The sequence below is a fragment of the Phalacrocorax aristotelis genome, chromosome 2 (assembly GCF_949628215.1).
Source record: "Phalacrocorax aristotelis chromosome 2, bGulAri2.1, whole genome shotgun sequence".
Taxonomy (NCBI): domain Eukaryota; kingdom Metazoa; phylum Chordata; class Aves; order Suliformes; family Phalacrocoracidae; genus Phalacrocorax; species Phalacrocorax aristotelis.
Genome location: NC_134277.1, coordinates 66,115,933 through 66,132,086, shown reverse-complemented (window position 1 = coordinate 66,132,086; position 16,154 = coordinate 66,115,933). Strand labels below are relative to the sequence as shown.

The following is a 16,154-nucleotide window of genomic DNA, read 5'->3' as shown; positions in this document are numbered from 1 at the left end:
TCTCCTGAAGCCCATGGTTGTGACCCTGCTTTTTGACTTATTCCCGCTTGTTTCAGGAGCCTGAACACCACCGCACGGCCACATCCCTGACCAATCTCTCTTTGCCTGCAAGGGTGAGGTCAAGCAGAGTCTCTCTCCTTGTCAGCTCCACAATCACATCTCCGCATTAGTTACCAACACAGTCCAGAAACCTCCCACATTGCTCGTGCCCTGCTCTCTTGCCCTCTCAGTAGGTATTGGGGTGGCTTCAATACCCCATGAGGACCAGAGGCTGTGAATATGAAGCTCATCCCAGTTGCCCGAAGGCTTGATCTACTTCTTCCTGACCAGACAGTCTGGAGTAGACGTGCACCCTAATATTGCCCACAACAGCTGTCCTGCCAGCCCTGACCCATATAAACTCTTGAGTAGCTTGTTGCATCTCTAGGCAGAGCTCCTAGGCTCCCTAGCACCTGCTGAAAGGGTGTGTCACCCTCCATGATCTTGAGCTGGCTAGGGCAAAAGACCAAAGCATCCTTTGATCAAGAATCAGCTGACAGAGCTTATAAGAAGCTGCCAGAAGCCCCAGCTTCTGCTAGCTGTCCTCTCCCAGCTGCAGCAACCACTCGTTTTGCTCACAGCACACCCAGAGGCCCACCAAGAATCCCAGAAGTTCTCAGAATATCTAGAAGATCTCAAAGCAGAGCCCAGAAACTGCCACAACTCTAGGCTGCAATGATATCCAAGATAGACTATATCTTAAGGCTTGCTGTTCTCCACACATACTGTTGCCATTTCAGTCATCCCCTCCAAGAATCTCAGTTGTCACAGATTTCATGCAACTTTCTTATTTACATGCATTTTTCTTCCCTACAGTAATGGCAATAAATTATCACTTTTACATCAAGAGACAGGCAGTTGCTTGTTACAAAATCTGGTGGAACTTAGAGCAATCCAGCTAACATTGCTTAGTTTCCTCTTCCCTCTAGCAGGGGTGTGTATCAAACCCAGTAAATGTTAACTTTACAGCCTGTTTCAACCTTCCAGCTGATTCCACCCTGTTCTTAAGGAACCAGAGCCTCTTTAGTCCCAACTGATCAAACCGATTTCCATAAATAGAAAACAGGTGCATCTTAAACATCTAAAGTAGGTTTTAAGTATTCAACTTATTTGCCAGACTCAAGAAAAGGATTCTGAGAACAAAAACACCTTATCTGCTTTATCCTGCTGTACATTGTGGTCCAAAACCACCACTGTTCCTCCTTACCTACCTTGCCTCTCTTTTTGTTTTAAAAGCACTATAAAAGGTATTTACTCAGCACCATTACATCTGTAACACCACTGTGCATTAGTAACATGAAACCCATAAAACAGGCTTAATTTTATTGAAGGGGGAACTTATATTTACTGGTCTCGGCCTTTGGATACTAGAGGGTCCAATAGTATTGCTCAGCTAACTTCTTTTAATGAGTCACCAAGGGTCAAGAAGGGAAGAATACTGTAACACTATTACACCAGGTCCAAGCCTGCTCATCTGTACACTTCCAAGGAAACCCCACTGTGTCCCAAAAGGAGCTCTGCTCCTTATCATCTGATAAAAAAAAAAGAGTCCTTTAGCAATTAATCTGCCTATTAAGATAACCCTCTCCCCTTCAGCCTTTTCTACACTGTAACAGGACTGTAAGTCATTCACGCATTAGGGTTACATTACAAAGCAATAACCTGATTTGATTTGAAAAACAAAACAATGTCTAAGTGGCCTCAACATACTCTGCCTGCTTCCTGAGGGGCAAACATACCTCTTTTTGCAAAGCATCGTCAGGTTGCGCAAGAAGTTGAACAGCTGCTTCACTTTCAAATGTCTTTCCAGGGAATGGTGTAATCTCCAGGAGAGATGACAACCTCTCTGTGGAGTGTTCAGTGACAGAGTTCAGTTCAGAGCTGTTTTTATTCAGAAGGCTTTCCACCTTCCTAGCCTCCCCTTTCTTTTCCGCAAAGTCTTCCTGGTTACCTCCATCATCACCCACAGAAGAGTTGAAGCCGTTTTCACCTGCCACCATCACACCCCAGTCAGCATAATCCGTGCTCTCCTTCTGCTCATGTTTGATGCTCACCTGAAAGGGGTCCTGCTCCAACTCTTTATAATCATCAATGTACTCAGGTATCTCCTCAAGGCTGGGATCTTTACCAAGCAGAGACAGCTCCTTCAGGCTACTCACTTCCTCAGACGGCTCATTCTGGAGTCCCACAGAGTGGACCATGCTTGGGATCACTTGCCCAAATCCTAGCAGCGAGGCTGGCCTCTGAGCAGGCCTGAGCACAAAAGTAAGATATGACTTTACAGTTTCAATTTTTTTAGGTTCACAATTCTCTTTGTGTTGGCAGTTCACGATGTAACAGCGTCGTTCAAACATCCAGGACAAGTCACAACCAGAGAGGTCACAACATGCTGCGATGCAGTCAGACACTGACATAGCATGAGGAACTCGCATAATTTTAGTGGTTTCTAAGTTGGGAGATATTACTGCACCTGAGTACGTGGCTCCTTCTCTGCAGTGCTCACAAATGGAACCTGAAACAACACCACCAACATAAGGCACAACACTACAACCAATCCATAATATAGTTTACTGTGACCAAAAATGGCTTATCACAGGAGACAAGATAAAGACAGGCGGTACCCTGCTTAAATAAGCTCATTTCCTTTCATTAACATCACCACTACCTTTTTTTCAGCACGCCCCTTTGCAATAGTATTTGTCCTGTGGAGGGTTTTTCAGTGTAGGATCTCGATATTATTTGCGAAGTACCTCTTACTCCCTTGCTATTAATATATAGAGATGAAAGTGAGTTGTCAATACTTAAAATAAGAACAGAGCACGGAACACAAAAAAAATATCATGGGGTACCTCCATCACCCCCATAGCATAGTGAGCAAAACATGTTTTGAAACGGAACTCAAACAAGATGCTGTAACATGCTATTGTTTCATTTGAGGGAGAAGGCAGCAAAAATCTACACAGGAGAAATACTTGCCATCTCACTTGACCTTCACACCAACATAATTGCTGGGCTTAATATAAAAGCCAGAACAAATTCTCAAACTTTTGCTGCTTTAGCCACTAGTTCATGTGAAATCCCAAAAACTTGCCCCAGCAGGGAGCATCTTTCCTTCCTTTGCAGTGAAGATGTAATGATGTATGACATCAGAATTATTTTCACAGGACATCACAAACAGCGTGAAGTGTTCAAATCAAGCATGAATCAACATACAGTATATCTCAGTCAATTTTTAACATATGTTCCAGGTGTTTTTTTTTCTAGTTGTAACTGCTCTTCACAATTCCTCTCTCCAAAATGCAACCTGAAAATATCTGATCATGCTTCAAAAAACAGTTGAGTAAAACCAGGACAATTTTCTTACATTGGTTTTCAACTAGACTTGCTAACTCAACCAATGAAAACAAGATGTCACCCCTGGGAGCTCACAAAGTAATGGAAGACAAAGTTGACTCTGCCTCCTTTGCATATCATTAACAGTTGAGCTCTGGCAGCAGCTATCTCATTATTCACAATAGTATATGGCAGGAGAAAAAATAAAAGGCAGCTTGACTAATGGATTCCAGATCAAATCTGTTGAGCACATAGGCAGGAAAAATTAAATCCAGTAGGAATAGGCTGGCAATAGGGGTTAGGTCTGACCATGACCTAGAGCATTGGAGACAAAAGAGATTCTCCTATGCATGCAGTGTGTCCAGCCACTGCACTACAGTTCCTACCACTTCTTCTGGGCTGAACTGCAGCACACTCCTTCACAATACATGATCTGAATACAGCTACTAAAACACCTGTGGGGCATCATACTGCCTGGGATGAATGTAAAAAATGTAGAACTCCCAAAACAAACAAAAAAATTGCACCACACACTGAGGGATAGAGAATACAACACTTTATGACAGTTTTGCAGAGCTGGCTATTTGCGGTAAGGAAAAACATGAAACAAAACCAATTTTTTAAAAAGATCAATGACTTGCAAATAGGTATAGCTGAATGGGAAGCTGGCAAAAAGGATTAACAGCTTCAAGTACCTTTCTTCTGCCTCCAGCTCCTCCTTCACACAGAGCTGGGATACTGTTTACTCTTCTACTTTACACTTTCAGTGAAAAAATCTATCCAGGGGCATATGAGTTTAAAACAACCTATCCTCTTCTAACATAGCCCAGATATTAAGTATCTTTATCTGTACCCAGGAGATACCCAGGATTTGTGCATTTTTCTCTTTCACATTGCATATAAATATTTCCTTTACATACAATAACGTAAGACCCTGGGAGAGTCTCTCAATAGTCATTATAAGTCTTTCCTTTAAGTTGCCTGCACAAATTAGGACAGGGGAGCCAGCATAGCTCTGGGTCAAAATGAAGTTTAGGAGTCAGCCAATTTAACCATTCTGTCCTTTTTCAATCCATATCAATTTAGTTAGTCCTGTAAGTCAGCAGGGAGATGAGAAACTGGCCTTTAATAGGGTGAAACAGAAAACATGAATCTGTGTGGATGTGCAATATTAGGTCAGTAACAACTCATTACAATACTTCAGGAACAGCACTATTAAGGTGGGTCAAAAAACTCCTTTGAGGGCAGTTTTCATCCCTTCCCTTCTTTACCTCATCCCTGAAGGAGAACGTGACCAGCCTGTTAGAAGAAATTAAAAAGTTTCATTATTTGTTTGTTCAGAAAAGAATGACCAATAACTCTTGTCTCGAAGACAGACTTACACAATTGGATAGTCCAAAACTGTAACCTGAGGCCAGACTTCAAGTCCTCACTCAGCCTGATGTCAAAGCTTCAAATCTCACTCTGCCACTTTCAGTTTGATACATCAACTATCACACTCCAGAGTCAACCTCCCCATGAAATTAATGGTGTTTCATTAGCAATAGAGAGAATCAAGTCCAGCATATTCCTAAAATAACACGACTTTGAACCTCAATCTCCCAAGCAAGGATCCTAGCCACAGACCTTAGTTACCCCCACTTTCAAATGTCAGAAGGCCTTGGTTTCATCCCAATAGGGGATGGGAAAAATGTTACGCTTAGAATTTCTGTACAATGGGAAAATTATTTCCCTGCCAACTCTAAATTAAATCTAACAATGTAATCCAAATATCAAAGTAATCCGTTTCATCTCTTGCTTCAGCCAAGTTAAATTCTAGCAGTAGGTGGGCAAGAATGGACTAATTTAGCAGGCTGTTTCAGCCTGACACTAGGTGTGTGCCCATAGTCTTCAGATGGAAAACATGTAAGATCTACTTAGAGTGAACTTAAACTGATCTCTCATTTCATATTCCCCTTAATCCCATCCACCCTCCAGTCTGCAACAGGCTCAAGTAAGGGATATTGAGGTCTTTTATTTACGGAAAATTTTCTAAAAGTATGCCAAATGAAAGGTCACATAGTAACATTTGTGCCTGCTACATCATTACCTGCTGTCTGAGGTCATAGCACAGCTGTTTTCCTTTAGTTAACTGAACCGAGAGATTAATGTACTGTTCTATTCTGACCAGTAATGGCAAAAAAAAAATAGCATAATGCAATTCTGTTTATTGTTTCAGAAGTACTCATTCAGGTTATCAACAGAAAGACTGCTTCCCTTTATTACGAGCCCTCTGGTACCTGGGCCACCAATAGCCTAAAAGTTCTGCAAGCCAAGTGTTCCCCTTCCTTTTAGCTGTACCTTGTTACGTCAACAGTAGGACAACACTGACATATCCAGAGACCTAGTCAGGCAAGCAGGTTACCCTAAAAAAAACCCCATACCCACCCCTCCCCAAAACCCTAACAAGCAGTCATACTGTGGAATATAGCTTCATTTTAAAGAGATTCCTTCCTTTAGTGAGGAAACATCCACACCCTTTGAGCTGCACGCTACCACTCTTTCACATCTTGGTGCATGAGTCCACTAATGCCAAGAGCCCAGAGGAACACAGCCGTTCTTCCATCATAGACCTTTCTGCAGACCTTTCCTCAACTGGACAGCGAGACTAACTCCAAAACCTAACAGATGCTCTGCCCCTTCTGTGGCAGGCTTACACACAGCCATGAGCACATGAATGACTGGGCGGCAAATATTCTTTAGTAAGTAAGCAGCAAATTGTGACAGCATAACACTGGGTTCTTCATGGCTAATTACCCAAATATGAAACCCTGCAATGACACAACCATCCACTTGTGGGCTGGTCTATTTGTTTTCCATAGCAGCAAGCAGCACAAGAAGAAGCAGAAAGAAGGGGCAAGAGGGAACAGGCAATAGATGAGAAGAGCTCAGATTCAGACCTTGCACCAAGAAAAATCAGATATGACCAGTCACCTCCCGTTAACCTTCTTGCTGGGAGCACAGCACTGAGGGCTCACGTGGCACACTATTCTCACAGCCTGAAAGCCTCTGAACTAAATGAGCATGGAGTTTCCTACAGAAAGAGTAGGGCTGTCTCTGCTTGACATCTGCTCCCTCCACTCTCTAAGCAACAAACTAGTTCCATTCTATTTCTAGGGTTAATGATTTTTTTTTTTTTAATCTATCCAAGTAACTTTTACCTCATTTCAGTGAATTTTGAGAGGAAAGATGCTGTATCAGTAAGAAATAAGTTTTGTGTTTCCTACCACCATAATAACACATTGAAACAATTTTTATAAGGTTCTGGAAACAAAATAAAAAAAGCTTCCCCCCCCCCCCCCCCCCAATTGCAGACACCTAAGAGGAGAACCTGAATTCCAATTTTCAAGCTAGAGCCAATTTCCACAGCAGAGTTATAAACCCCTAAAAAGCACGCTTTAGACCATAAATACTGAAAAATGCCTATACTCCAGCAGCTTTAATAAGGGCCTATAGAAAGTACTGCCCTGGAAACCAGAAAAGCCGTATTACCAAGAACTTCATCGACATCCGAAATGTCACTGCATCAGTTCCTCTTGCGACAGCTAACACCTCTGTACACCATGAATGTGTTTTCATTCTTTTTCTACAGGCTGCTTTAAGATTATCCGATGTTTCCCCTCCCTTTTGCTGAAATCTCACAGGTCTTTCAATGGCAATACATCTGGGATGCCAAAGAGTTCTTTTGGGCCTCAGTAAGGATGCTGACTGCAGATTAAGCACTGCAAAGGGAGGAGGAGAACAAATAAGACAAAAAATGCTCAGCTACATAAAAGCAAATCCTCAACACAAAGCTAAAGCCAATAGTATTCTAGTTACATCTACAATGAGCTGCAAAGCTTTTGTGGCCATTACAGAAGCCTTCATGATGTTTATCATTCACTTCTCAGGTCCAGGGTCTGTCAAAGCTCCCTCATCAGTTCAATGAGCCTGATGGTCCTCTCCAAGTATTGTTTTCATTTCATGAATTGTTACCATCCCTGTTTGTCACCGATAAATCAACTAATCGCTATTTAAAGAGGGGAAAAAAACCCAAATCATAACAAAAAAAACCCCAACAAAACCTCCACACCTAAAGAACACTTCTCCCCAGCCCTTTTTTTTTTAAACCAGGCTGTGGTTATGTTCACAAGCCAAATGTGCCCAAACCACAGACCAGATCTAACCTGTCAAAACGATTCATCCAACCCACAGCCCATTCTCCCCTTAATTTACACATGAGCATCTAAGCACACTATATACTCAACAGATGGCTCGTCTGTCCCATGAATGATACTGGATATTTGCAGTTGGAGACCAGAAAGGTAGATGCATGGGTGCAGCCATTACATCCCTCCACAAGGAAACACCAGACCATTTCCAACAGAGACATGAAGAGTGTGAACTAACCCAGCATACTGCATAACTCACTATAATCTCAGAGATCAGAATCAGGCACTACACCGTCTTGTCTCTCTGGAAAGATCTGTGTGAACCAGAACACATTACTAGAACATCTAGCCACGGCAGTACAAGAAAGAATGCACTGCAACCCCAAGCTAGTGGTCCCCCTGTAATTTCAAAGGTTTAAAGTGTCCTTTGACGCTCCTGGCCTGTGTTTCATGTGTTAGATACATGGGAAGAAAAGGGTATTCATCTTATTCTTCAAAGTCCAAGAGGAGCTTTATGAAATGTGTTGAAAATTGATGGCTTGTAATGTATTTAGAAACACTCGCCCCTAGAGTAGACAGGAATACTGGTGATGTGTAGCAAAGACTCTGGGAGGTCATGTAATCTATGGCCGGGCTGCATGGAGTTAAAAACAGGAGACTAGACTGCACAACACCTGTGACTGCAGCTACCTGCCAATCCGTCTTTGCATTTTTCTTGGAGTGGCTGATCTCAGAACAAAGCACCCCATATGAACACACAGTATGTGAAAACTGAGAGTCAGCCATGAGAATGCTGTTAGACTTGCAGAAATGCATTTCAATAGCAGTATTTGCAAGGTCTGCCTCAAGTGCCAGATTAGAATATGCCTGCTCAAGATAAGAGCTAGACTGAATTGATTCCAATGTGTTGGATTCCCAGTTGCAAAGTGAACTGTTATTTCTGTCGTGGAAAGCAATGCCTTCTCTCTCTCGTAGGAAAAAAAAATCATTTTTGGATGCATTAGCATTAAAACTACTGATTTTTATTAATGGCCAAATAATTTAAATCTATTTTAATATAAGCTGACTTCATCAATGAATGGATAAAAGCCAGGGAAATGAGACTCGCACTATAAGGAATGCCTATGTGGAGAAATTAGGAGCTGCATCCACAGGTTTGGGAACTGAATCATCCAAATTGCATGAGATGCTGAGTGAGAGAGGCATGGTACATGGTATACATGGTACACACTACCTATTGCCACATCCAGCTCAAGCCTCCTGAGAGGCACAAACATTAGCCAGTGGTAGGTGTCTGTATCCATTAGGTGATCTGCCTACTCTCCCAGCTTTGTTTTTCATTGTATTGGGTTTAGGTGGCAAGGTTTTGGTAGTTGTGGCATGGGGAGAAATGGACTGCAGGTGTGGCTTCTGTGAGAAGATACCAGAAGCAGCCCCCATGTCAGACAGAGCCAGTTCCAAGAGGAACCTGCTGCTGGCCAAGGCTAAGCCAATCAGTGACACTGGTAGCATCTCTATGATAACATATTTAAGAAACAGTAAAAATCACTGCGCAACAGCAGCAGCCAGGAGAGGAGTGAGAACATTTGAAAGAAACAACTCTGCAGACACCAAGGTCAGTGAAGAAGGAGGGGGAGGAGGTGCTCCAGGCACCAGAGCAGAGATTCCCCCACAGCCTGTGGTGAAGACCATGGTGAGGCAGGCCATGCCCCTGCAGTCCATGGAAGTTAAAGGTGCAGCAGATATCCACCTGCAGCCTGGAGGATCCCACATCAGAGCAGGCAGATGAGCCCTGAAAGAAGTTGCAGCCCATGGAGAGCCCACACTGGCGGATGCTCCTGTGGACCTATAGAGAGGAGACCATGCAGAAGCATGTTTTCTTGCAGGACTTGTGACCCCACAGGAGATCCATGCTGGAGCGTTCTGTTCCTAAAGGACTGCACCCCACGGAAAGGACCCATACTGGAGCAGTTCTTGAAGAACTGCAGCCCATGGGAAGGATGACACTGGAGAAGTTTGTGAAGGACTGTATCCTGCAGGAGTGACCCCACGCTGGAGCAGGGGAAGAGTGTGAAGAGGAAGGAGCAGCAGAGACGAAGCATTATGAACAGATTGCAGCCCTCATTCCCCATTCCCGTGAGCCACTTAGGGGAAGGAGTTAGAAGAATTGGGAGTGAAGCTGAGCCTGGGAAGAAGGGAGAGGTGGGGGGAAGGTGCTTTAGATTTGGTCTGACTTCTCATTAATTACTCTGATTAATTGGCAATAAATTAACTTCCCTATGTCAAGTCTGGTTTGCTCTTGACTGTAACTGGTATGCGATCTCCCTGCCCTGATCTCGACCCACGAGCTTTTAATCATATTTTCCTCTCCTAGCTGGCTGAGAAGGGGAAGTGACAGAGCAACTTACTGGGCACCTAGTGGCCAGCCAAGGTCAACCCACCACATTCATGAAAAGCAGTCAAACATTATTAGCCAAAAGGCACCAAGCACAAAATAAAAAAAACCAAATGTGAACTAAAGAGGAAAGAGTATCCCACTTCAATTTCTTTTGCAAACCAGAGCATATTCTTCAATATTCTTCTGAAGATATTCACTAATGAGTCCATTTCTCTACTTCCGCAATGATGCAATGTCAAGCCTTACTTGTATTAAGTCAGCCTTCTCATTATCATAAGTTAAAACAAGTGGTAACAAAATTTTTTTTTTTAAGAGAAAAACTAGCCTTTAGAAGCACAAGCTCATGAGCAGAGAAAAACTGCAGAATGAACATCTAATCTAAACTTCCCGACCCTGAGTCAATTCACCTTAAAGCTTGCACAAAAAAGAAGTCCTTTTGACTTAACAAAGGTGTGCATTCACTGATGTCCTGCAGCAAATACATCCTGGAAATCAGCAAGTACCTTCCAGTTTAGTTAGAGTTAATATTAATTGGATGGAAAATACTGCAAATTATCAAGATGGAAATAAATACTAAAATTTTTACTAAAATAATATGTGATACTAGCCCCTAAACACTGCATGCTGGTACCAGAGATACAGGGAGAGGCTTGGAATATTGCCAGCACTCCAAGTGCAATGGTCTTGTTCTCAGATAAATCAAGAGAATGCAGCAAAATTCCAACTCCAGAATGAAAACAAGACTTTCTATATGCACATGGAGGATATTCTAGCCAGCTAACAGTTAACAGCATCATCAAAAGCGTCAAACTGTCATTCTCTACAGCCAACATTCAGTATTTACCACACATTATTGCCCTCTATTGAAGTTGCTGTGGCTTTTTTCTGAAGATACTGGCATGGCTCCTGCAGCAGGTACTCAGCATCTCACAGGAGAGCATTTTGTTTATTTACAAAAGGCATACTTATTGTTTATAACAGCAACGAAAACCTCAGCTCCATGTTCTCCTCAAAAAGCTTGGCACTGAGATCCTCAGAGTGATCTTGAGGACTTCTTCAAACCAGCTATGAGCACAGCTGTAGTTAACGCCTGTCTCCCTCACCCAACATTTCCAAATTCAGTAGTCAGTTTAAGCCTTAGCACATGAGCAAGGCTCTCCCTCATCAAACATCCAATCCTGTATACACTACAGGAGATGAAAGCCAGATAACTGAGTATTATTTTCTCAATTCCTGCTAATATAGATACTGCCACTATCCCCACACACAGAATTCAAACACTGGCTTTTAAAGAAATAAACCCCATGTCTGCCTATATTGTAGTTGCCATGTCAAACTGCCTGCACCAGATTAAGTCTCCCTATGACACAGAGGCAGTATTAAGAATTACTATCATTCTTCATCTGTCTGATTATGGAAATAATTTACCTATCTCTGTGGCTGAAGCAGAAACTTAGAGGACTTTCCTGCAGTCTTTGAAAGGAAACGTATGTCTGTAGAGCAGATGAGGTGCATTTATTCACAAAAGCATTTATGCTTCTCGTAAATCGACCAACCTATGATACTTCAGAAGAAAAAAAGGTAGCTTAGAACACAAGCAATGTGTCATTCTTAAATGCTGTCCTGCAGAGAAAGAGAACAACTCTCTGTGCTCTCCCACTACCCTCTCCTGCCCCATGCATCTCCCCTGAAACAGCCCTATTGAAATTGGCTCCGAACAGCTACTCACAACTGCCTTCCTCCATTGCAATCAACTGCCGGTTATGAAGCTGTACCTTACAAGAACTTTTTGCACTGAGGAGTCACAAGTTTCCCCCACTCTTGCCTTATACATTTCATTCACACCTGCACACACACTCCAGGAGCATTTGTTTCACTCGTTCCGTGTGACTCAGACACACAAGAAGTAAACTCCTACCTGTTATTGCCCATAGTAACAGGCAGAGAACACCAAGTCCAAATGCCATGCTGCACCAGGAAGGCAGCAACAACTGCTTTTCCAAGAAACTGTGTGGAAATTATATGTCTTAACGTTGGTTTCCTCCAATATTCTTTAGTAACCCTGCTGTGGCCATGAAGCACTGCAACAGAGAGCACAGGAAAAAATAGGTCAGATGTGAGCATTACTTAAAATGTCACAGCAAAAACCAATACACAGGTTAAATGCAGGCTTTATTATTGCCTCCTGACTTCTTGAGAGATGACACAGTAGATCAGATATAGAACTGTTTACCTACCTGGAAATCTCATTCTCTGGAGATGCAGAAGTGTCCCAAAATATGTGCTTGCTTGGATTGCTGTATCTCAAAACACACAAATATCCTCTCTGCGGTTATCCAGACCCTGTTTTTGCTCTGACTTTAAACAGAAACTAGCAGGTATCCTTAACTGAGGAATCACAGACAGTATTGCCTGTGCAAAAATCCATGTGGTGTTAAGTCAGCTCTTGAGGCAGCCCTCAAGCTATTCTCTCCCAACTATAAAGGTAATGCAAGCAGACACTCCTCCAGAACTTCTAGGGTGACATTCCTTGCCAGGACACCAAATTCTCCAAATAAGGCATCCTAAGCAACAAATAGGTCTACTAAGGAACAGATAGTTGAAAGCAACATTACTCATGCAAGGAAAAGAGTTAATTTAGCCAAACTCACAACTCCCCCCTACATAAAAGATCCTAAATTGATGCTTGACCAAAAACCAGTTCTGTAAATGAAAACACAGGCAGTGCTTTTTTTTTGAGAATAGCTCTTCTCAAGGCAGAGTATCCCAGTCAATTCCCTTTGACGTTCATTACGTGACTTGGTTAACGTAATGACTTTCACATCTCATCTGCCTATATCTACATATGATAGAAATGCTGTTAACTGGCTGCTCTTGGCAGGTTCCTTACCACACATAATTTTATATTATGAAAGAACATCTTGCTTTTTTCCCCTGCAAAGGGAAGAAGGAAATTACTTAGACATGCCACACTTGCTATGGCTGACTGAGCTAGAGTAGAAACCCTAGCAGCTCAGCAGCTGTACTTCTGCTCTCTGAGAAAGGGTCTTTTATAGTCGGCATGGCTGTAAAGCACAGGATCACCGTCTACAACTTACGCTTCTGTGACTGACCAATAAACCCCTCCAATGGAAGAAGGCTGGGAGGAGATGGGCATGGGCAATGTGCCTAGGGAGCTCAGGTCGGGTGTGACTAACCACAGCTTTTGCAAAGCAAGCCGTGCATTCATTTTATCTCAACACAAAGGGGACCAGAGGCTAGCCTTTGTTTTAGGTCAAAGGTGTTAACACCTAACAACAGCTGAGTGGATCAACTGAGGGTGTAAATGTTTCTCCCATTTAGTTCATTAAAGAATGTCTCCCTGAGCTAGCCAGACCAGCATGGGGGAAGCGAATATGTAGTTCAGCCCAACACAGAGTGTTAAGAACTGAACAACTAACAAAATTTTGAAGAGGGCAACCAGACTTCAACCCACATGTTTCTACCCAGCGACAGAGGATGCCCAGGATTACAATGGTGAGTTTATTACAGAGACCAGTAACAGGAATCACACTGGTATTGCGATTGAACTGTATGCTGCCATTGTTATGTTTTGCCAAGTGTAACGTACATTTGCATTGTGATTTCAGTGTATTTTGCATTGGTCCACTAAATCAGAAATCCCGTATCACATCAAATATCTCCAAGTAAATACATCTGATATTAAACATTATACCCTCCGCACACAGAATATCTACAAGAACCTGGTCAGAGAGTACTGGACTCTCACAACCTCTCCTCAAGTCTATGGTACAAATGCCAACTCTGCTCAAGACATAAGCAAAATGACCACAGAACATCACTAAAGCAAGAAAAAAAAAGAAAGAAAATAATAAATTAGATTTCAAAACAAGTTCCAAGTACAAGCAAATGCAGGAAAGACTATTATTAACTTTCCAAAAGTCTGATACTTGATTTAAAATACAACTTGACTTTTGTGACCTTTGTTCTATCCAATATCAACAAAAGCACCTGAAGAGCAGCACAAAGGAATTCCAGCTACTCTGGCCAGTAAATCAGCTTCATCTGGTCAGGCATAGGGTGGAGGTAGCTTAAATGCCTCTATGCAAACACCCACAGTATGGGGAATAAACAAGAGGAGTTAGACACATGCACATGCCTGCAGGGCTACAATCTTATTGGCATCATGGAGATGTGGTGGGATGGCTCCTATGACTGGAGTGTTGGAATGGAAGGATACAGGCTCTTTAGGAAGGATGGGGAGGGGAGACAAGGCGGGGGTGTCACCCTGTATGCCAATGACCAGCTGGAGTGCAAGGAGCTCTGCCTGGGGTTGGATGAGGAGCCGACCAAGAGCTTATGTGTCAGGATTAAAGGGAGGGCAGGGGCAGGTGACGTTATAGTAGGGGTCTACTACAGGACACCCAAGCAGGAAGGCTCAGTGGATGAAGCCCTCTATAGACAGATAAGAGCAGCCTCACGTTCACAAGCCCTGCTCCTCATGGGGACTTCAACCACCCCGATATCTGTTGGAGGGACAACACAGCAGGGCATAAGCAATTCAAGAGGTTCCTTGTATGCATTGACAATAACTTCCTTCTCCAAGTGATAAAGGAGCCAACGAGGAGGGATACCGTGCTGGACCTTGTACTCACAAACAAGGAGGGGCTGGTGGGGAACATGAAACTCAAGGGCAACCTTGGCTGCAGTGACCATGAAATGGTGGAGTTCAAGATCCTTAGGGCACCAAGGAGGGCACACAGCAAGCTCACCACCCTGGACTTCAGGAAAGCAGACTTTGGACTCTTCAGGGATTTGCTTGGTAGAATACCGTGGGACAAAGCCCTGGAGGGAAGAGGTGCCCCAGAAAGCTGGTTAATATTCAAGGATCTCCTCCTCCAAGCTCAGGAACAATGCATGCCAACAAAGAGAAAGTCAGGCAAAAATTCCAGGAGGCCTGAATGGATGAACAAGGAGCTCCTGGACAAGCTCAGACACAGAAAAGAAGCCTACAGAGTGGAAGCAAGCACAGGTAGTCTGGGAGGAATACAGAGAAATCATCTGAGCAGCCAGGGGTCAGGTTAGGAAAGCTAAAGCCCAAATGGAATTAAATCTGGCCAGGGATGTTAAGGGCAACAAGAAAAGCTTCTGTAGGTATGTTGGTGGTAAAAGCAAGACTAGGGAAAATGTGGGCCCTCTCTGGAAGGAAACAGATCTGGTTACCTGGGATACGGAGAAGGCTAAAGTATTCAATGACTTTTTTGCCTCAGTCTTCATGAGCAAGTGCTCAAGCCCCACTGCCCAAGTTGCAGAAGGCAAAGGCAGGGACTGTGAGAATGAAGAACTGCCCACAGTAGGTGAAGATCAGGTTCAAGACCATCTGAGCAACCTGAATGTGCATGAGTCCATGGGACCTGATGAGATGCATCTGCAGGTCCCGAGGGAACTGGCAGATGAAGTTGCTAAGCCACTATCCACCATATTTGGTAAGTCGTGGCAGTCCGGTCAAGTTCCCACTGACCAGAAAAGGGGAAACATAACCCCCATTTTTAAAAAGGGAAAAAAAGAAGACAGAACTACAGGGCAGTCAGTCTCACCTCTGTGCCTGGCAAGATCGTGGAGCAGATCCTCCTGGAAACTATGTCAAGGCACATGGAAAATAAGTAGGCCATGGGTGACAGCCAACATGGCTTCACTAAGGGCAAATTGTGCCTGATAAATCTGGTGGCCTTCTACAACAGCACTACAGCGTTGGTGGATAAGGGAAGAGCAACTGACATCATCTACCTGGACCTGTGCAAAGCATTTGACACTGTCCCGCATGACATCCTTGTCTCTAAATTGGAAAGGCACAGATTTGACAGATGGACCACTTGGTATATAATGAATTGCCTGGATGGTCACATTCAAAGACTTGCAGTCCATTGCTCAATCTCCAAGGGGAGATCAGTGATGTGTGGTGTTCCTAAGGGACTGATATTGGGACACTTGCTGTTTAATATCTTTGTTGATGACATGGACAGTGGGATCAAGCACCCTCAGCAAGTTTGCTGATGACACCAAGCACCAAAGTGCTTTTTTTTAAAGCCAAGTCATTCCAAATGTCCTGCTTTGAATACAGCCACTGAAATGGCTGAGCCCTAGGCAGTGTCAGGGTACAGTATTGTCAGCAACTGACTAGAACTGAGCACTTC

At 43.3% G+C, this 16,154-nt stretch overlaps 1 protein-coding gene across 9 annotated transcripts in view; it reads right to left on the bottom strand.

Moving 5' to 3' along the window:
- Positions 1-16,154, bottom strand: part of KIAA0319 (KIAA0319 ortholog) — a 61,640-nt gene that overhangs the window by 34,862 nt on the left and 10,624 nt on the right. For 5 of the 9 annotated variants that reach the window (XM_075083878.1, XM_075083877.1, XM_075083879.1 and 2 more), the window contains exons 2-3: positions 11,879-12,041; positions 1,779-2,551 (exon numbers count right to left, since the gene is read on the bottom strand). In XM_075083878.1, coding sequence (XP_074939979.1) covers positions 1,779-2,551; positions 11,879-11,927 — 822 coding nt within the window. In that variant the 5' untranslated portion in view covers positions 11,928-12,041. Of the gene's footprint in view, positions 1-1,778; positions 2,552-4,643; positions 4,678-11,878; positions 12,042-16,154 lie in introns of those variants that run through there. The other 4 variants (XM_075083884.1, XM_075083887.1, XM_075083883.1 and 1 more) reach the window with 3 other exon arrangements.